The 21,832-nt window shown below is 34.8% G+C and overlaps 1 protein-coding gene across 5 annotated transcripts; it reads left to right on the forward strand.

Annotated features, from left to right (window-relative positions):
- Window positions 1-5,953: 5,953 nt before the first annotated feature.
- On the forward strand, window positions 5,954-19,987 carry LOC111916485 (uncharacterized). 5 transcript variants are annotated; one of them, XR_002858532.3, is made up of 11 exons: window positions 5,954-6,327; window positions 6,572-6,643; window positions 6,804-6,931; window positions 7,016-7,176; window positions 8,218-8,326; window positions 8,452-8,506; window positions 8,683-8,766; window positions 9,032-9,070; window positions 11,435-11,576; window positions 19,610-19,656; window positions 19,754-19,843. XR_002858532.3 is itself a non-coding variant. In XM_042896537.2 (10 exons), exons 1-9 carry the CDS (start codon window positions 6,205-6,207, stop codon window positions 11,570-11,572), a joined length of 909 nt encoding a protein of 302 aa, XP_042752471.1. In that variant the 5' UTR covers window positions 5,954-6,204; the 3' UTR covers window positions 11,573-11,576; window positions 18,095-19,338. The 5 variants fall into 5 exon arrangements, 4 of the variants coding, with proteins under 4 accessions (XP_042752471.1, XP_042752470.1, XP_023767919.1 ...); XM_042896537.2 differs by lacking the exons at window positions 19,610-19,656; window positions 19,754-19,843 and adding an exon at window positions 18,095-19,338; XM_042896536.2 differs by lacking the exons at window positions 19,610-19,656; window positions 19,754-19,843 and adding an exon at window positions 18,115-19,338.
- Window positions 19,988-21,832: the final 1,845 nt, after the last annotated feature.

The following is a 21,832-nucleotide window of genomic DNA, read 5'->3' on the forward strand; positions in this document are numbered from 1 at the left end:
AATTTATATCTAGCTTAATAATAAAATAATCATATGTTACAATGAAATATCAAATTTAGAAAGAAAAAAAACATAGACAAAATTGTAATGCTATATTTGGTATGTTATATTCTGAATTTTCCTAAACCTTTCGAAACGGTAAAAAAAACATATTATAAAATACAATGTTATAAAATGGTTGTTTTTGAAACTACAATGTTGTATTAAATAGATTATTTTCTATTTATTTTTTTTAAACTTTGGAAATGGTCAAAAGAAAGCATCTTATAAAGTACAATGCTATCAAATAATTGTTTATAAAAGTACAATGCTATATTTGATGTTTTATGAAGCACAATTTTCCTAAGAACTTTCCAGCGATCTCAAATTCACCTATATAATCAAAACATAATATAAATGTGTTAATGTTTCTATGTATATTCCAAGTCAATTAATAAGCTTATAATATTCCACTCATAACTGATAGTTGTACAGCTAATGATTATCACTTGGACAAGTTATTACTTTAAGTCATGAAATAAACAAATAAAGTTCAAAATTTTTCCCTCATGACGCATAGCTATATGCCTAATTACTATAAGTTGTGAAATAAACAACTTCAATATTTTACTACAGTTTTATCAAAACACTTCAGTGTCAAATGGGTAGTTAACAAAACTCAATTAAAATAATTTGAAAAGAACCCAAATAGCAATTAAAAAATACGGTTCCCTTAATTTAGTAAAAAGAAATATAGAAATCCTCATTATCATCCGTGTAACACAGTTCAATAACACTTACTCTTTTAATTCAGTAACACTTACTCTTTTACAAAATGAAGATGATGACTTTGAGATAAAGCAATCTAAGATAACTAAAACAAAATTCAGCTAAAATAAATTAAAAAGAAAGTACATAAAAAACTTATCAGGTAACATTTGAAAGTACAGTGAAGAAAATGATACACAAAGCAATTTATGATAAATAAAAGCAGGGTCATGTATATTTTGTTTCCTTGTGCCCATCAACCCTGCAAGTTCGTAAACTTGGTGTTTTATTGTCACACCCCCGAACCAGACGGCGGAAACGTCCGGGGGCTGTCGTGACTCAATTGAATACCATAACATTGAATATATATGAAACAAAACAACATTCGTCACCATTCATCAACATAATACAACCAGTAGTGTTTACATGTCATACATTGTTTGAGATATTACATTTCCAAAAATTAATATTGTTTGGTTCATTCGAAAATAAACTGCGACCGTCACTGAGCATGATTTCCCTTGACTCACTGGTTTCCTGAGAATACAAGTATTTTGGAAAACGTCAACATATGAAATGTTGGTGAGTTCATAAGTAGTGTTTGAAATCGAATGTTTATATTGTTTGAAAAACCACCAGAAAATCCGATATTTTCTGAAAAGAAAAGCTTTCAAAACGTTTGTGAAGATCCATAGGTATGCTTGTTTGTTTCTATACTTGCAAAAATTATTCATTTAAGATGTATGCGTTTAAAATCTGTATGTGATAAAAACCCTAGGGAAACCCGATGTTCCCCTAGTTCTTTTGAGATCCATTGAGTTGCGTTGAAACCATTACAAAAATAGTAGTATAGGTCCCAAGCGACGTTGGAAGGTTCTCGAGCATTGATTATTTACTACAAACCCGCATTACACAAATGCCCGGTTTATAGATATACCAACGATTCCCGAAGGCGTCGTCAGTACTAATCACGTTATCCAATCGCCCGGACTATGAGTAGTCCCACATCCGAAGAGAAAGAGGTCACGAAGACCCCGGTAACTCTATTAACCGGCTGGGGAAATATGTGTGCGAGGGGTCCCCGACCCGCCTCGTAAAATGTGTAGACTTTTCTAGCAATACCATGGCCCTTGGGGTCCAATGGTACAAGCCATTGAAAGTCACCCTACGTTGTGCCAAGTCGGTAAAACTCAACACTTCGTAGTAAAAAAAATGTCTTCGGGCCTTAAGATCAGGTCATTGGGCTAGCTAGGCCCAACAAACAAGATTTTACACTTTTGGGGCCCGAAGATGGTGCGTAGACGTCTGTGCACACTCGCATGTATGTGTATTACCAATCATTATTTGTATGTATCAAAGAGTTAGTAGTTGTAGATTTCCATTGGCTCGAGACCGAGCCAATTCGTTTAGCAACGACTTTTGGTATTGTAATGAGTTGTATTTCGTTGATAGTTGAGGTATCATTATTTGATCAAATTGTACACATTGAACCAGCCTTGAAATATTTCTGTTTTCAGCCCCTCATTATTTGTAAAATTTACATTTTCAACCCTTTTATTTAAGTATTTCCCGGTTTGGTCCTTAAACTATTTTTCTTGACATTTTAACACCAAAAATCATTGAAATTAATATTTTCCAGCATATTTTTCAAAGAAAACAGTTTAAGTCCCTGAAAATGCAGTTTTTCTCGGTTTTAGCCTATCTTTTCGCAATTTTGACAATTTTGGCCCAAAATGGAAAATTTTTGCAACTTTGGTCCTTTTTAAATTTAAAAAGCATTTTAAACCTTTGAAAAGGGTTTGGGACACTTATAGTCCACTGTTTTACAGAAAGTTACAGTTTTGGCCCTCCAAAACAGAAAAATTCGCATAATGGGCCTTATTGGGCCGAAATTTGCATTTTTAGCCCAATAGGCTTGAAATTTATGTTTTTAATCCACCAATTAAATAGAATTCCAGAAATAGCTTTATTGAAACTGTTTTGACACATTTCAACCATCAGAATCTGTAAAATGTCATTTTGGGCCCTTAATTTTGTATTTTTCACATTTTTGGCCCAAAATATGTGTTTTTAGCTTAAAGAAAATTGTTGCTAACCACTTGGCTATTTATCTAGTACCACTTATTATGTAGGAACATATTTGAAGCTAATATCATAAAACATGAGTTATATCTCGGTTTTGAGGGGTTTAATGGCTAGATCCAACATTAAAACACATATAAGCATACATATAAGCATGGAAATCATACAAGGCATACAAACACATATAGATCTACACTTTCACTTGTATTCCCCCCCACAAAAACTCTTAAAAACAGAAAATAGGGGTATGAATCTCACCTTGGGTGTGTAGTTTCGGTTCTTGAAGAAAAATTGGAAGAAATGAAGTGATTTTTGGCCCTTGCACTCCTTGATGAATTTTTCGAGATTATGGGGTTTCTAGAGTGCAAGATCATGGTTTTTACATGGATTAGGAAGAGATTTTTAATAACAAAAGAATTTAAACCATAGATCCATGAATAATCTTACCTTAGGTGATGATTTACTTGCAAAATCCTCTTGGAAGGTCCCTAAATTTCGAGATCTTGGATGGAGAAGAGGAAGAAGTCTTGAGTGTATTTTAGAGAGAGTTTGTGAGTGTTTTGTGTGTGTGTGTGCAAACTCTCGGCCAAACAAGAAGAAAGAGAAGAGAAAGAGTTTGAGTTGACATTCCTTGGTACATGTTGGTCCATGCATGGAGATATGTGGGATAATAGTGAGGTGGCAAGTGTTAAGTCAACCCTTCTTCTTGGGCTTTTCTTTTGGGCCGAAAATGGGAAGGAAAAAAAAGGTTTTTGGGCTTTTTGCTCCTAAGCCCAACATTAGTGTTAATTAGGGTATTTATTGGACTTATAAAATAAAATTGTGATTTTTGTGCTTTATTAAGCTAGGTTAGGTTTAATTATGGATCAAAACTTGTGTTTTATTTCCTTCTAGGTTCTACCTAGCCCAAATATTGAAATAAACGAATGTGGGTCCAATTAGAGCCCAATTAGGGTTCTAGCCCATGATAGTCTAATTGGAAGCTTATTGGCCCATTTGGATCCAATAAGGAAGTTCTAGTCTAAATTAGACTTAACAAGAACTTCTAGGGTCTCCAATCGTTTGATGACTATCTATAGTACTTGTATCTTGTATTTGATTAAAGTTTCTGATTCACATTAACTTGAATGTATAGATTACATAGCTTAAAATTTACAGTTGTGACATTTATTTCTTCATACTTATAACCTTTCTACAACTTAGAAGTAGCAAACAAAATCAAAATGTTCTTTAGTACCCTAAAAATTTCAAATATTTACCATTTGATAAGACCAACAAGGAGAAATCAAAACATATTACTAACTGAGGTATACTACTTTTGTGAATTAATATTATCTGTAATCATGTTAATCATGTTAATCAACAATATTTACCATTTGATAAAGCTGGTATGGTGTTCCCTACCCTCAATGTCTGGGCACACAACTGGTTGATGTGTCACAACCTTGAATGAATTCCCAACACTCTTTAGGACATCTTGATAACCATTAATAGAAACACCAGGAACTTTTTTCTGCATAATGAATCATAGTTAAAAACAGTTGAAGTTGAGGGAGTATACTGTGTACTTACAATTTTTTGAAGGAAATCTAGATAAATATCTTCAGGGCAGGTATTTTCTTCGGGACAAAGATGTGAATTTCCTTTGTACAGATCAGATTACAACAAATAAATATATTCCAATGAAAGAAATTTCTATGAGGCATTTTGTCAAACACATTTTGAACATCATTGTAGTCTTTTCGATAGAACAACTCCATATGATTTCAACACCCAAAATGCTTCTCACCAATGCGATAAAACAAAAGAATAGAAAAGAAACACCATATCTTATATAAATTTTCTTTGAAAGAGTAGATAAATTCACAAAGTTTGAAGTTCCCCTTCTTAGTGATGAAGATTATTGCAACAAATCTAAAAATAGAGGGTTCTTGCCTAGCTTTTTCTCTTTGTGGATCCACCAACCCCTTATAATAATGTTTCCTTTGAGGACAAAAAACCAACAACCAAAAGTAAATTGAGCCAAAATGTAAGACTAAGAAAATGGAAACAGAAAACAAATCTGATGCATCGTTGTCGATTACACTAAGAGAAGGAGGGCGATCAAAATATTGAATGGAGAAATTGCAAAAAGAATTGAAAAACATACCAAATAAAGCTATGACTCGGAAATTGGGAATGAGAAAGATGAATCGAAGGGAATACTCTTGAAATCAATGTGGATTGAGGTTTATATGATATCGACTGACTATGCTATCCAAGTCAAATATGAAAGAAGATAATTATTGATTTATTGGGATTACATTGATAATCTTTGATTTTGAATGCTGATTTTAAGGAAATCAAATGCAATTCGAGTATCATGCTGATTTTATTTGATTTCGTTATTTAATGTTGTAGGCGGGAAAAGAAATCAGTGTATATGTAAAAAAATGACACGTGGATTGAAGAGCTGTATAAGGGGGACATGTGGCGCCTTAAAGAGTCTTTTATTAGAAATATATATATATATATATATATATATATATATATATATATATATATATATATATATATATATATATATATATATATATAACAAGCTTTTATAAAATCGAAAATTAAGTGATTGAGGCTTTGTGAAATCTTATAAGATGTTAATAGGTAAAAGAATTAGAGTTGGTTGAATATTTTTACCGAAACAACGTAATCCTTTTTTTTGCTAAGACCCTCATAGAAATATGACACTGATGTGTGTAAAGACAAAAGAACAATTGTAGGGACATGTAACTTTCCACGAGGGACCATAATAAATTATTGAAATGTGTCGATCACGGTACATTAAATATTTTTATATAAGAAACGGGATATTGTAGCGGAGCAAGTTATTGAATATTTTACACACTTTCCTAACAATAAACATATAAGAATCCATGTATAAGATCTCAAATGTAAATTTTTGGATCATTTTTTTTTCATGGACTATTCATTTAATGTAACCATGACTTTGTTGATGGCTTTGGTTTTAGTAAAATTTACAACATTGGTAATCGAAGGGCTAAATATAGCCTGTGAAAAATAGTTAAGGGACGAATTTGGTAATTTGTTCTCTGAGGCCCTGAACAGATAAATCGTTGCTGGAACAAGGGGCATCATTGACGACACGAGGGAGGGAAAAGGAGAGAAAGTTAACCGTACTTTGCAAACGCTGAAAACTTTAATCTCTTTGATTCAAACAGACGATTACACTGGTTATGAACTTATGATGGAGAAGTAAACTTCTTAAAGTATCTGGGTATTAAGTTCAATCTGAAAATTTGAAAACCAAGAAAGAAGGTTATGGATTGCACATGGAATTCAAGAACAAGAAGAAGATTGAAGAACTAGAGATTACCCATGATACCAATCGCAATCGCAAACTCAGCCTCATCGTCAATTTTCGTAGTGCCATACGCTAATAGTGGTGGTTCATCTTCCAAGATAGTTGCCCAGAAGAACAAGCATCCCCAATCTCCAAAGGTGGATTTTTCCCATTTTTTTCGTTTCCATATTTTGTTTTACATAATAATGGGGTTGTGCTACTGCACTTAATATCGTGAAATCTTACGGAGGCAGTAGATTGATTACTAAGCTTATACCTTCTCTTGAATTCCTAGTTTGGTATTACTGCTAACAAGTGAAAATTGGCTGTCAAAAGGAGATAATTCAAGAATAAACGATAATAACATTTAAGAAATTGTTTAAAGAAGTTGTATTTTGATAGGGTTCAGAGCCAGCTCCTGCCAGGATTACATCAAATGTGAAGCAGAATTTGCAGTTCTTGAAGTTATGGAAGGTGATTACTAAATGGTCTGGTCATTTTGTTTGTTTACAAATTACAATTCCAATCATGTATGTGTATACTCCCTGGGTCTAGCAAAAAGGTTATTAATCTTCCAACAAGCCAACCCATAAAGAAATAAAGCATCATGTGAGATGTAATGTGAACTTAACAGGAATATCAAAAGAGAAAATCTGGCACACCAAAGCCTGCTACGAGTTACCGGAGGAAGAAGGTGGAGAAAGGTGACCTTCCGGATGATGATACCGAGCTCTATCGTGACCCTACTTTGACCCTCTATTAGTAATTTTCTTTCGTGGCCTTCAACTTTTTGCATTTAGTTGTTCATCTAATCTTTTATGGAGATTTTATGAAATTATTCAACAGTACAAACCAGGGAATAGACACTGCAGTCCCTGTGTTGCTTGTTGATGGTTATAATGTCTGCGGGTATTGGCCCAAGCTCAAAAAACATTTTATGGGTGGAAGGCTTGACCTTGCTCGCCAAAAGCTTGTTGATGAGCTCATAACCTTTGGAATGCTAAGAGGTATCTGCTTCTTTTCCACTTAATGGGGCCAACATTTTTAATTACACAACCACAAGCTACATATGGTTGTTTCTTTTTGACTTAATGCTTACTAGAGAAAATCAACCAACTAAGATTTTCCCCTTGGTCCTATAACTTATTACAAATTTGTTCCGATATATATATATATATATATATATATATATATATATATATATATATATATATATATATATATATATTTCAAAGAAACATGTCATGCTTTCTACTTATATCAAAAATGCAAGTGCTAATGTTAGCTTACTTGCAAGGGCATGGGTACGTGATGCATGGATTTAGATGTCATAAAAAGTTAACATAGCAGGGGTGCCTTTATACCCATGTGCATGTGTTCAATAAAGGCATCGTGTCATAATTCATATTCATACAATATATATATATATATATATATATATATATATATATATATATATATATATATATATATATATAGTAGAAGATATAGGGTAAAAGCCTAAGACTTGTCATTTTTTACTTTTATTGGGCATGTATTTTTCATCTATTTGTGTATTATAGAATCCTACATTCATTTCTTTCTAGTACATAATTGTACTTACAGTTTTTTCTTACAAGGCATTAAACTTTGATAATCTACCCAATTATAGTATTGTACTTTCATTTTTTTTTTTTTTTTAAATTGTTTTGTATTTGGATGAAAATGATATAGTTGAAGAGATTATTCGGTATACAATGCTGTAATCTGAAGAAATGGAAGTATAATGCAATAACAAACAAATTAATGAAATAACATAGTTATTTCTTCTATTTAACTCTTTTCTGTAAAAAGAAGAGCGAAATTGCTTCTCCTGCCATCCCATGCTCATACCTACCTGGATTTGTGGTAAAAACAAAATTGAGGATACATTCAACAATGCTCTCCAAGACACGCCACGATATATATATATATATATATATATATATATATATATATATATATATATATATTATTTTTTTATTTTAATATAGTGTACTATAATCTTTTCATCGGTTTCTGACGTGCAGTTTTAACTCTGCCTTGTTATTGCATTGGAAAATTTACAGAGGTTAAAGTGGTAGTTGTTTTTGATGCTATGATGTCTGGCCTTCCAATGCACAAAGAAAATTTTGCTGGGTATCACTCATAACCTAATATATTTAATATTTTTTGGTATTTTAATTGCCTACTACCAGATGGTCTTAAATGTTGAACTTTCTGTGAGTTTGGATGCATTCTAATAAGATGGTATCATTTTGCAGTGTTGATATAGTCTATTCAACTGAAACCTGTGCTGATGCATGGATAGAGAAAGAGGTGATTATGCTTCTATTAGGCCTTGTTTCTTACACTAAACATGTTTTACACCAGGACTGAGGCCAACTTCAATGGAATATACGATGCAAAAAAGACATGGATGCCCCCATCATAGAAAATAGCTCTATAAGTTGATTTTTTTTCAATTGATTGATTAGAACTGTCATATTTGAAAGGTTGCAGCGTTGAGGGAGGATGGGTGCCCAAGGGTGTGGGTTGTCACGTCTGATCGATGTCAGCAACATGCAGCACATGGAGCGGTATGTCACCCTTTCTCTCTCTCTCTCTCTCTCTCTCTCTCTCTATATATATATATATATATATATATATATATATATATATATATATATATATATATAAAACTTTTTGTCCGACCCGGAAAGATGGGATGGTCTCTCATCGGTACAAAAGACGTTAATGTCCTCATCGGCGACACTAGTCCTACAAAGACTGTTCAGTCCCGTCCCATTTATTTTTTGTGTTACTTATAATGCCTTCTGACATGCAAAGTTATGGTTTCTTTAGGGGGCTTTCGTTTGGAGTGCAAAGGCATTAGTTTCAGAGGTAGAATTTATACCTCCTCTCATCCTATTGTCCAACATTCGGTCTTTTCTTTTCTTATTCCTCTTCCTCTTATATATATATATATATATATATATATATATATATATATATATATATATATATATATATATATATATATATATATCTTCGTCTTCTCTCTAATATATTTATTAAAAGGGAAGTTGCATAAAAGGATAATGTACTTTGGCCAAATTTCTATCTTGGATAATTAACTTTCTTTTGCCCAAGCTAATGTCATGCCTTGCTCAAACTGGAACCTCATACTCAGCAAATAACAAACAAGAACAAAAAAATTATAAGGCAAAAAGGATTTAATAGGTGTCTTACTCTTTCTCATATGATTCATGAACAATAGAATAACAAGATAGAGACTCTCTTGCTATTCAAGGTGCTAGACCCTCCCAGGAAGATTCCAATCTTTCAAAACATACCTCTCCCACTAACTGACTTCCATTACTAATAACAGCACAACAAACTACTAAAATGGTAAACTACCAATTTTACTTTTTTCTGACTAGGGCATTATTTCCTTTTGAGCTGGATTTCCTGATTTACCCTTCCTGGCATAAGTGTAGTGAATTGGAGGTTTAGCTACCCTACCCCCATAGATTCACCTTGTACTCCTCAAGGTGGAAAACTGGAAACAAGTTGTTAATGTTGTGAAAATCCTCAATGTAGCCTCTGTTTCCGGGAGGTTCTTCCTCTTCTTTGTCTTGATTTCTGGTTCCAAGTCCTAGCAACTGTGTCGGTTCTAGTATCATCTCTATTTCCTGGCTTAATTCCAAGTGTTCGACTCTTGGGCCTGTATGACCTTACTTGAGACGTGAAACATGAAAGACAGGTTGGATAGGGGATGGAGGAATCAGGGAGTTGAAGGCGATATGCAACCTTCCCGAGAAAGGGCTCACAGAAACGGGTAATAGCTTCTCATTGGGTCACTTTGCTAATGAGTGCTGTCCACTGCTGCAATTTAACTGATCCCCCCACCTCAAATTCCATCTCATTGCATTTCTTATACTCTATGCTCTTCATCTTCTGTTGGGCTGGCTGCAGTAAGTTGAACTTTACTTCATCCAAAAGCCACCATCGTGGCTCTTATTTTGTATTTGACCAAACGGGGAGGATCCTTATTCCCTACTATAAAGCGCTTTGAACGGAATGCACCTTAAGGATGAGTGGAAAGATGTGTTATACGAGAATTCACCATTCTTTTGGTTCTCCTTGAATAAAACACCGCAAATAAGTTTCTAATGTTTTGTTCACCACTTTGGATTGCCCATCCGTTTGTGGGTGATTCACCGTACTACTCTTCAAGCTTTTACCTTGCATGCAAAATAATTTTTTCTAGAAAATACTCGTATCTCTATCGGACACGATTGATTCCGGGAACCCATGGTGTCTCACAACCTCCTTAAGAAATCTCTGCCACAGTACCTGCAGTGAAAGGATGTTTTAGGCTGATAAAATGTGCAAATTAGGCTGATAAAATGTGCAAATTTATGCAACTATGCTGGTAGTCCGCCACCGTTCCAACTTGGCTGACGGCAAGCCATTGCTCATAGAGCGATCTTGCTTTGATGACCTATATTGACGCAACAACAATAGTTTTATGTCTTCCCAACTCCTAATCGGTGTCCTCCTGTGCTGGTGCTGTGCTCTCACTGATAGCATAGAAGAATGTACCCTTCCAATTCCAAAGCTACGACTGTCGCTTCTAACATCTCTTCTTCCATCAAATGATAGAATGTAAAATAGCGCTCAATCCTCATAATCCATCCTTTGGGATTAAAGCCATCGAACAAGGGCGTATCTAACTTTCTGAATCTTCAATTTGACACACCGTTGTTTGTGTGAGTGTTTAATGGCTTTGAGTTTCTTGCCTTTCCTTTTGGTGGTCGGACAGGTGGTGGAGTAGAAGGCAACAACGGTTCTATGAGAGGTGGTCGGCCCCTATTCTCCTATTTTGGGAGCACACATCATTTTTGACACGGTAGCATGAAGTTTTCCATTATTAGTAGCCATTTGTGTGATTGTTTCAATTAACTGCATCAGTTGTTTCATCTTTTTTTATGGAAAGGACACGTCAATATGCATGGATAATACCTTTCCTTCCCCTTCTGGTTCCTATGTTCATAGGGTTGGGACTTCTTTTTCCGATGGTAACAAAAAGTCTTCGTCGTATGTGGTCTTTCCAGAGTGTTTTTATTGTTAAGTATAGTCATGGTGTTTTCCATGAATCTGTCTGTTCAACAAATAAATAGCAGTTATGTCTATCAATATGTATGGTCTTGGATTATCAATAATCTAATGGTTGATCTCACATCTCTCGTCCCTTCTTCCAAGGAATCCACTCTCTGGGCCACAGCAAGAGGTGCCATGATGTGCCCTGATACCACTTTGATATGCCTTGCTCAAACTGGAACCTCAGACTCAGCAAATAATAAACAAGAACACAAAAGTAATAAGGAAAAAAGGTTTTAAGAAGGTACCTAACTCTTTCTCTTATGATTCTGTTATGCAATGCACCCAGTTCGGCCACCTTAATTTAGAGAAGGGGTAGTTTAGGGAAATCATCTAATAAAGAGCATCTTCATTAGTATAGGGGCATTATGGGTATTTTATATTGTTTTGGTTGTTATGACAGATAATATAAGAGGGTAGGTAATGAATCTTTTGTGTAAAATCTGGAATTATTTCCTATGGGAGAGTAGCTATCTCGAATCAGTTAACCTATCGTTTTCTTCTTGATTCATTTGAGTAATAATGAAGGAAATGCATTTTGTTCTTTACATCGAGTTGTTCTTGTTGTGTGTTACTCATTAGATTAAGTGAGTTCGTAACAATTGGTAACAGAGCAATAGATCCAAGAGCTGTTCAGAGGGTAGAAATGGTAGAAGGAGTCAAAGAAGTGTGTGTTGAACTACAAGAACAAATTCAAATTCAAGGGTCACTCCTGATAAAGAAAATGGAAGAGATGACTACATGGAATAGAGAGTTGTTCTCTACCTTTGGAAAGGAGAAGGGAGTCGGGCAAGAAAGCAGCTACACAACACCGCCCCCACCAAGTTCACCACCGCCAGGATACCACGGAGGAACCAACTGGAGAATCAAGAAGCTTAAGATACCACTATTTAATGGAAATAATTCCAATGGCTGGGTTCTTGAGGCAGAGAGACGATTTGTAGATTATCGATCATCAGAACAAGAAAAACTGGAGGTTGTGGTGGCGGCACTAGAGGGCTATGTTGCTTACTGGTATGACGAAGAACACTATCGTTGACCAATTAGAGATTGGGACGAACTAAAATCCATAATCATCCGGCGATTCGGATCCTCAATGTTCGTAGCAGAGCCATGGTGGTCGATCTTCCATGGCGGAAGGCAATCGGAGCGCCAATAGAGTATCAAGGAGATAACAAGGGAGTCAAAAGATCCGTTAGATGATGGACAGGAAGAAACGTTTTTAGGGTTTCGCAAAAATGGGCCTAAAGTGGACAATTGGGCCGAAATTACACCTTGGGCTCACATAAACCGAATCAGGAAAGGGACTCGTTAGAAGGTAACAATTTAATATCAAGCCCAATCTTTATTAAAATAGTTAAGCATGAAGAGAACTTAAACCCACGTGAGATTGAATCAAAGATTACCAAATCAATCCCACAATCTGCGACCTTGGTACTGATTCTCACTTACGCCTCGTTCCCGAGTTTAACAAAAGAAAAGAAGAGAAGAGAAAAGAAAGTCATGAGAGAAAAGAAAGGAAAACAAAATTTTCTTTTGTGTTTCCGACTCCCGAGTTGGAGAAAAGTGGAAGGAAAATAAATCATTTTGTTCTTTTTTTCCAAAAGTCAAACCGTGTAATTTTGTATATTCCTACAGAATTACATATGAACTCTATATAAAGAGTAGAATATTACACTTCGATACCCTTTTTACTTATTATAACTTAAAATTACAAGTCTAACATTCCCCCGCAAGTTGAGGGCGGGGAACGACCTGCAACTTGGACCGTAGGAGCTGAAATCTATGAGTAGATAAGGGCTTTGTGAAAACATCCGCAATTTGATCACCTGTAGATATAAACCGAACTCGTAGTTGACTTCTTGCTACATGCTCACGAACAAAGTGAAAATCTACCTCGACATGTTTAGTGCGGACATGGAACACAAGGTTGGCGGATAGATATGTAGCCCCTATATTGTCACACCAAAGAGTAGGAGGAAACGGAACCGATATGCCAAGTTCATGCAAGAGTGCTTTCAACCAAATTAATTCTGCAATAGTGTCAGCAAGAGCTTTGTCCTCAGATTCAGTTGAAGACCTTGAAACTGTCTTTTGTTTACGGGCAGTCTAGGAGACAAGATTAGATCCCAAATATGTGGCAAATCCCCCGGTGGATCTACGGTCGACTCGGCAGCCAGCCCAATCAGAGTCAGAGTCAGAGTAGGCCTGGACAGGTTAGGGAGTAGAATCTTGCCAAAGAGCATCTGTGAAGGCTTGCAATTGTTTACCAGATTGATGACGATTCAAGAGACCAAGATCAGTTGTGCCTTCCAAATAACATAGGATACGCTTAACAACAGACCAATGGTTTTCTGTTGGAGCATGCATAAACTAACATATTCTATTCACAGCAAATGCAATATTTGGGCGGGATAAAGTAGCATACTGCAAAGCGCCAATTACTTGGTGATACATGGTTGGATCAGAAAGCGATGGGCTATCATCAATGGTCAAGAGGGACTCATTGGAGAACAAGCTAATTTGTAGTTAGAGATGCCTGACCGCTGAAGAATCTCGAGAATATACTTCCGTTGAGACAACACAAGATTCTTCTTATCATGAACAACCTTAATGCTCAAGAAATAATGAAGTTGACCTAGGTCTTTAATGGAAAAGGTAGAACTGAGACGACTTATGATGCAGTCAATGACTGACTGGTTGTTACCAGTGAAAATAATATCGTCCACATAAACCAAAACATAAACAATAGTACCACCAGAGTTGAAGATGAAGAGCGAAGGATCGGTTTTGGATCCTGAAAAACCAAGTTCAGTTAGAGCGGTAGACAACCGGTTAAACCACGCTTGTGGAGCTTGCTTGAGCCTGTAAAGAGACTTGTGGAGAAGACATACATGGTCCGGTTTGGTGGGGTCAACAAAGCCAGGAGGTTGTTTCATGCAAACAATTTTTTGTAAGTTACCATGTAAAAATGCGTTTTTCACATCCAATTGTCGAAGAGCCCAGCTCTTGGTTACGGCAAGAGACAGAATGACCCGAATGGTGGTTGACTTTATCACAGGACTAAATGTTTCATGATAGTCAACACCCGGTTGTTGATTAAATCCTTTAGCTACTAGTCGTGCTTTGTAGCGAGTAACATTGCCTTTTGGATCCTTCTTTAACCTGTACACCTACTTACAATCAATGAGATTAGTATTTTTAACATAAGGAACTAAGGTCCATGTAGCATTCGTTAGAAGCACTTGAAGCTCCTCAGCCATGGCAAGACGCCACTCATGAGATTTGTTGGCAACAGTAAGGAAGTGGGTTCAGTTTGGGAAGGAGAGGAGCAGGTGGAAGTATAAGCAGATGGATCAAATCGAGAGGTACGTGTGGGATTTTGTCGAAGATTAGGAGACTGGGACCGAGGATGAGGTAGGGGCGGAGGGGATGGGGTAGAGGAAAAAGAGTGTGGGTGAGTGTTTGTAGAGTTGGAGTGGGTAGTGGAAACGGGATCGAGATCAACAGTGGGAGGTGGTGTAGGAAAGATAAAGGTATAAGGAGGGGTAAGGGAAGTATCTGGTTATGGTGGTGAAGAGTTGAATGGGAAAACATGTTCATTGAAACGGACATGGCGGGCTATGTTATGCGTTTGGTAGTAGGATCAAGACAACGATAACCATGGTGGATACGACTGTAGCCAAGGAAGACACATGGTGTGGAACAGAAATCAATCTTGTGACGATTATAGGGACAAAGATAAGGAAAACATTGACAACCATAAACACAAAGAAATAAGTAGTCCGGTTTTCGGTTGTAGACTTGTTGAAAGGGAGATTTATTGGAGGAGATTCTAGATGGAAGACGATTTATAAGATAAACGGCAGTTATAAAGGCAAAGTGCCAAAAGCGTTGTGGGAGATGGGATTGGGCAAGTAGAGCAAGACCGGTTTCCACAACATGGCGATGACGATGCTCAACAATTCCATTTTGTTCACTAGTATGAGGGCAAGAGAGTTGGTGAATGATGCCAAGGTTTGTGAACAAGGAAGTGAGAGGACGGAATTCCCCTCCCCAATCGGTTTGTACACTTTTGAGTTTGGTGTTGAATTGTCGTTCAACCATAGTAGTGAAATTTGTAAATGTAGAGTAAACATCAGATTTTTGTGCAAGTGGGTAAAACCACATGTATCTATTGTAATGATCAACACATAAGAGAATATTTATAACCTTCAGAAGAGATTGTGGGAGAGGGTCTCCAAACATCACAATAAACCAGATCTAAAATTTTATTACTATGAAAAGTAGAGTTATGTAATGAAAGCTTAGATGATTTGCACAACTGACAAGAAGTACATAAAAAGGAACTGAGTTTTGTAGAAATTGGCAAACAACAACTAGAAACAATAGAATTAAAAACTCGTTCGTGTGGATGACCGAGACGTTGATGCCAAGTGACAGACGAAGCTTTGATGGCTGTGAAGGCGAGCTTGGGAAGGGGGCTTGAGTTGAGGAAGACGAAGCGAGTAGAGCCCGTTATTGCTTGGACCCGAAAGAAGGATAGTATGGGTAGCCTTGTCCTTCACAACAAAGAAAGAAGTGTGAAACTCAAAATAAACATCATTATCTTGACAAAATTGTTGGACAGATAAAAGATTCTTGTGAAGTTGAGGAACATGGAGAACATTTGTAAGATTAAAGATTTTGTTAGGAGAAAAACATTTTGATGAACCAATATGAAGAATGGGAAGAAGGTTACCGTCACCAACAAACAGTGAGTAATTAGCATGATAAGCTTCAGAGTTGGCTGCTGATGTAGATGCAGAATCAGAATAGGTGGCGATATTAGCTTGAGAGTTGGACCTGTTAGGTTGATTTGGGCACTGAGATGGTAGGTGACCTATACCACAATGGTTGCAGTGACCATACACAGTGTTCTGAGTGGATGCCCATTGAAATCGGCGACTGTTGGAGTAAAAGGTTGAAGAACCGAGTCAATTGGGTACTCAAAGATGGGATTGGGTACCTAAACAAGTCCCTTGTATCAAAATCAGGGCGGCATTTTGATGGGAATCCAAAGGGATGGAGATTGTTTGTTGATTTTATGGAAAATGTTGTTTTTGGTATGAAAATCTTGACCCTATTGTGTTATCCACATGTATGCTGCTGCTGGAGGAGGGCGATCTGCAGCTACACTTACCGGGAGCTGTTTATGTGTTTGCTTGGCTTCACAGAGGAGAGGAGGAACTGTGTAGCACAAGATGGTTCTCAAGGAATCAAACCTTGTAGGACCGGGCATATGTTCTTCAAGTCTGATGAGAGAACAAAAGTTGTAAGGAAGATGATTATGAGTGTCATGCCCGAGCAAGGTATAGCAGCCCAAGACCTATTACTGCCTTATCAAAGGTCCGTCCGACTTTGAGGGCACTTCCCGAGCAATGGAGGGACATCTATTCTTCATACCCTCCATTCCAAGAATTTCTATCCAAAAGTGGTGAAGTAACACGTTTGAAATATGAAAATAATGACATCTATTACATTACTTTAGAAGGAAAGAAGGTTGTGGAAAACTCTAAGGTTCCTCAAAAAGTTGAAGAAGGAAGGGTATGAGTGTCCATATATGTTTGATGCTAGTGATGAGTATGCTTTTGTACAGTTGAGGAATATGAAGGAGACTGAGTTATATGAAGGAGACTGAGTTACGGGAGCCCACCCTTATCAAGCAACAATGGTATAGAGACTGAAGAGGGCAACATTGGGAATCTTGTTACATTTGTTGTTGTATATCAACAGTGTGTTGTTTTCAAATATGGAACTGTAGTGCAGTGGAGATTAGACATATCCTGGTCCCTAGAGTTGAACTATAGCACTATGTCGTGGTATAGGTGGCTGGAGGGAAAATGGTTGAAAGAACAGAAAATAGATCTATACAACAGGCAAAGGGAGACCAAGGTTGTCAAGATCGGGATCCTACTTAGGATCATTTTTGGGTTTGCAAGATCGGGATCGGGATCTTAAGATCCCACAAAATAAAACATAATTTTAATTTATAATTTTTAAACATGAAAAATATTTCAAACATTTAATTTTTCGTTCAAAAGTTATAAAAACTTCAAAATATTAGTCATAAGTCACAACACAAAATTATAAATGGTAAAAGACATAAAGTGGCAAAAAATTATTTTCATTTGCAAAAAAAATAAAAAATAAAAAAAATAAAATAAAATCAAAGGAAGGTAGGATCGGATCGGATCGGATCTCGATCCTACCTATGATCTTACGATCCTACCTGCAATCCTACCCCAAATACGATCCTTTTACGATCCAGATCGTTTTTCATACCTAGGATTGTATGATCCTACGATCAGGATCACGATTTTGACAACCATGAGGGAGACACAAGCTCTGTTTTTAAAGATTAGAGAAAATTTATAAGTAATGGCAAGGTGAATCTTTAGGGGTAGGGTATTGTTATGCACCCACTTCGGTCACCTTAATTTAGAGAACGGGTAGTTTGGGGAAATCATCTAATCAAGAGCATCTTGATTAGTCACAGGGGCATTATGGGTATTTTATATTGTTTTGGTTGTTATGACAGATAATATAAGAGGGGGTAGGTAATGAATCTTTTGTGTAAAATCTGGAATTATTTTCTGTGGGAGAGTAGCTATCTCGAATCAGCTAACCAACCTAACCTTTTGTTCTTGATTCATTCGAGTAATAGTGAAGGAATTGTATTTTGTTCCTTACATCAAGTTGTTGTTGTGTATTACTCATTAGATTAAGTGAGTTCATAACAGATTCATGAACAATTGAAGAACAAGATAGAGACTCTCTAGCTATTCGACCAAGAAGATTCCAATCTCTTAAAACATGCCTCTCCACTACTAATAGCACAACAACATACTACTAAAAAGGTAAACCACCAATTTTACCCTAAACTACATGCCTCTCCCACTGACTTCCACTACTAATAGCACAACAACATACTACTAAAAAGGTAAACTACCAATTTTACCCTAAACTGACTAGGGCGCTATTTCCTTTTGAGCTGGATTTCATGATTTACCCCTCCTAGCATAAATGTAGTGAATTGGAGGTTTAGCAGCAAGTGTGGCATTTCTATAAAGAAAAGTTAAAACTCAGTTTATTTTCACTTCTTTGTTTTTGGTTTACCTTTTTCAGTAAAATGCACAATACCTTATCATATTTATATGAATACAATGAATAATGTATAAACATCAAAATATTTGTCTAATTACTCATTTTTTTTGTTGTAAAGTATTGCTTTTTTCTTTTTGTCGAAATATATTGGGTTAATTCCATAAAAGGCCCACGAGTTTGATGTTTTTATGGTTTTTTTTTTTCCCAAAAACCCCAAAACTTTTCGAACATTTTCTATCTGGTTTGCTGGTAGTTTTCCCAAATGCTGTAGGGTTAAAAGAAAACGTTTTTTTCCAACGTGGTAACGTTATTATATAGCTATATATAACACCGAACAAGATTATTAAAAAAGTTTTTTTTTTTTTTTTTTTTTTTCCTTCCTTCTGGAAAAGATTATTAAAGTAGGCTTTATGATACATACATATTTATATATCCACATTTACAAAGCCTCTCAAAGCAAAGGTAAATATAGATGTAGAGGGTGAAAGGGTGTGATGGTTTGAAGCTATTACACACCCTTGGTGGTTTTCCATCTTCCTCCATCAAGAACACCATAAGCAACAACAACAATGTGACATGTTTCTGATAAAAAAAAAGTGTGATTTTTAGATTTTTTTTGTATTACCGGTAAACCTGCTAAGAATGCCAAAATAAAAAAAAAAGTTGGAACAGTTTGGAGAAATTATTTTTAGGTTTAAACCGTAAAAACATCAAAAACCATGAAAGATTATTAAAGTAGGCTTTATGATACATACATATTTATATATCCACATTTACAAAGCCTCTCAAAGCAAAGGTAAATATAGATGTAGAGGTGGCGCTATCTTCATGAAAGATTAACCCAATTATATTTTGTCCAACCACCCTTGCTGCTTCTTCATTCCAGGTGGCGCTATCTTTATTCCCTTGATTAATATGACCTTTTTTTTGTTGTTCAACCACCAAAAACCATGAAAGATAAAATCAGAATATAATGTTAAATCACAAAGAACCTAAATCAAATCTGTAACAAACCACAAACCCCTCTATCTGAACACAAAATTAAAACCCAAACATGAACAAAGAATAACTTCAAAAAAAGTCTGTGACATCTTGATGTTTCATGTTGCATCCTGTTTAAATAAATTTCAGATCAAGACTTCGCAAAAAGAGGTCGAGAGAATGCTTCAAGAACATAAGTGAGTTCCATTTAATGATACCCTTAATGGGTTTATCCAATGATGTTTTTTTTAATAAATGTTTTGCATTAATGGTGGTGTGGTGCAACTCTTTCAGATCAACATCAGTGCAGGGTAAACTGTTGAAGCACAATCTTGATTCTGGGGTAGTGGATGCTCTCAAGGATCTCAGAAACAAACTCTCTGAAACCGACACCAAAATAAAATGAAACAAAATATGTGTCGTTCTCTCCTTTCAAGAAACACCAACTTATGTGTTCTATTTCTTTATAAAATTAACATAATTTAAACTGCAAACACATTTTTAATAAAGTCTTATTTGGAAGTAGTATCTACAAGTTTTATTTGGCGGATATCCGCAATATGAATGGCACAATAGGTGCTTTGGCCTGGCCGTGAAAGATGATACTCGAAGCTGTTCCACATGAGTATGAGTTATGTCACTATGTCTCATGTCCATGTGTGGTTCAAGTAATTACTGCATTTTATTTTTTAAATTGTTTTCTTATCTTTACCTCCTATCTCAAGTTGAACATGTTAATCTGCTTTTCTTTTTTATACTTTTGAACTAGATTTTAAATTACTGCATTTTATTTTTTAAATTGTTTTCTTATCTTTACCTCCTATCTCATGTTGAACATGTTAATCCTCTTTTCATTTTTATACTTTTGAACTAGATTTTAAATTTTGTTATGGATTTGGTACGAACATTAAAATTTATTACGAATTCATCCCAAATTTATTTTAATCTATGAATTTACTTTTTTATAATTTAAAAAAAAAACTAGAATGTTTTTTAAGAATTTTTTTTTCATAATTTTATAGGTTTTTTAAATTCTTTCACAACATTCTTTTGTAACTTTTTATTTTTTTACACTTACATTCAATTTTAATAGCAACTAAAAGTTTATAAATTTTCTATAATTTCTCAACACAACGTATTAAACTTGTTTTACACTTTCATATGACTTATCTTTAACAAAAATATTTTTAATTATTATAAAAAATAGTATAAAAAAGTTATAAAAAATATATGAAATATTTTTAAGATGTTAAGTTTAGAAAGGGTTGTATGAAAGTTATAGAAAAGTTGTACAGAAATGTAAAAAAAGTTGTAAGAAAAGTATAAAACGTATTAAAAAATATGAAAAAGTTTATAACTTTTTTGTAAATACATGTAACAAGTAATAAATTTTTGGGCAAATTGTAGAAAAGCAAAACCATTTAGCTACATTAAAAAAAAACGTTTATATGCAGAAAAACTTGTATTTTCGGTTATTTTTTACATTAGCCTAAATATCTGAGTTTTTTTTTCTTATTTTTTCTATTTTTTTATTTTATGAAATTACCGGTTGTTTTATAACATGTTTATCTTTTCCATTTTAGGGTAACAAGAAAACAAAAATAAGTGATGTTTGTTATCTAAGCTAAACTATGAGAAACAGATCATTTGTTCAATGATCATTTCATTACTCAAGCCAAAGTAAATGACATTGTTTATTTTTTTTCCATGTTAATCTAAAAACGAAAAAATAAATGTCATATCATAAAACAACAGCAACTTCTTAAAAGTAATAGATACTTGGGTAAATCTGAAAAGTAATTGCAAATATAAGAGTTTTTTCTGCATATAAGCAAAATAAAATGGCTTTTCTGAATGCTGGTAGATCAACGGTTGTTCTTTTCTCCATTTTTGCTCTGAATTTTTTTTTTTTTTTTTTTTTTTTTTTTTTTTTTTTTTTTTTTTTTTAATAAAAAGTTCTAAGATGTTGTAATACAATTAATGAAAAAACAATAAAAAAAAATTAAAGAGGAGTGAAAAAACGATTAATGAAGAAACAACAAAAAAAAAATTAAGAACACAAGAAATCTAAAATGGTTGTAAAAAAAATCTAAAAAAAGTCTTACAAAGTTGTAGAAAAATAAATTTGTACATCAAACTAAATTTAGGACGAATTGTTAATAAAATTTAATGTTCAAATTAAATTTGTAACAAAATTTAAAATTTAGACCAAAAATGTAAAATTAAAGAGGAGTGACATGTTCAACCTGAGATAACATGTAAAGATACATTAAACATGAGTTGATTATACATTTAAAATATAAAATGCCTTTATTGGCAACTTGAAAAAATAAAAAAAAAATTCTTTCCAAAATTTAGTGATAACTTATCTTA

This window comes from Lactuca sativa, chromosome 7 (genome assembly GCF_002870075.4).
Source record: "Lactuca sativa cultivar Salinas chromosome 7, Lsat_Salinas_v11, whole genome shotgun sequence".
Taxonomy (NCBI): domain Eukaryota; kingdom Viridiplantae; phylum Streptophyta; class Magnoliopsida; order Asterales; family Asteraceae; genus Lactuca; species Lactuca sativa.

What these genes read in the sequence shown, in the direction of transcription:
- LOC111916485 (XM_023912151.3), top strand. Translation starts at nt 6,205, where the DNA reads ATGATACCAATCGCAATCGCAAACTCAGCCTCATCGTCAATTTTCGTA. An exon ending in AACCTTTGGAATGCTAAGAG is followed by an intron (nt 7,177 to 8,217) that starts GTATCTGCTTCT and finishes TCTGACGTGCAG; the next exon opens with TTTTAACTCTGCCTTGTTAT. An exon ending in AACATGCAGCACATGGAGCG is followed by an intron (nt 8,767 to 9,031) that starts GTATGTCACCCT and finishes TGGTTTCTTTAG; the next exon opens with GGGGCTTTCGTTTGGAGTGC.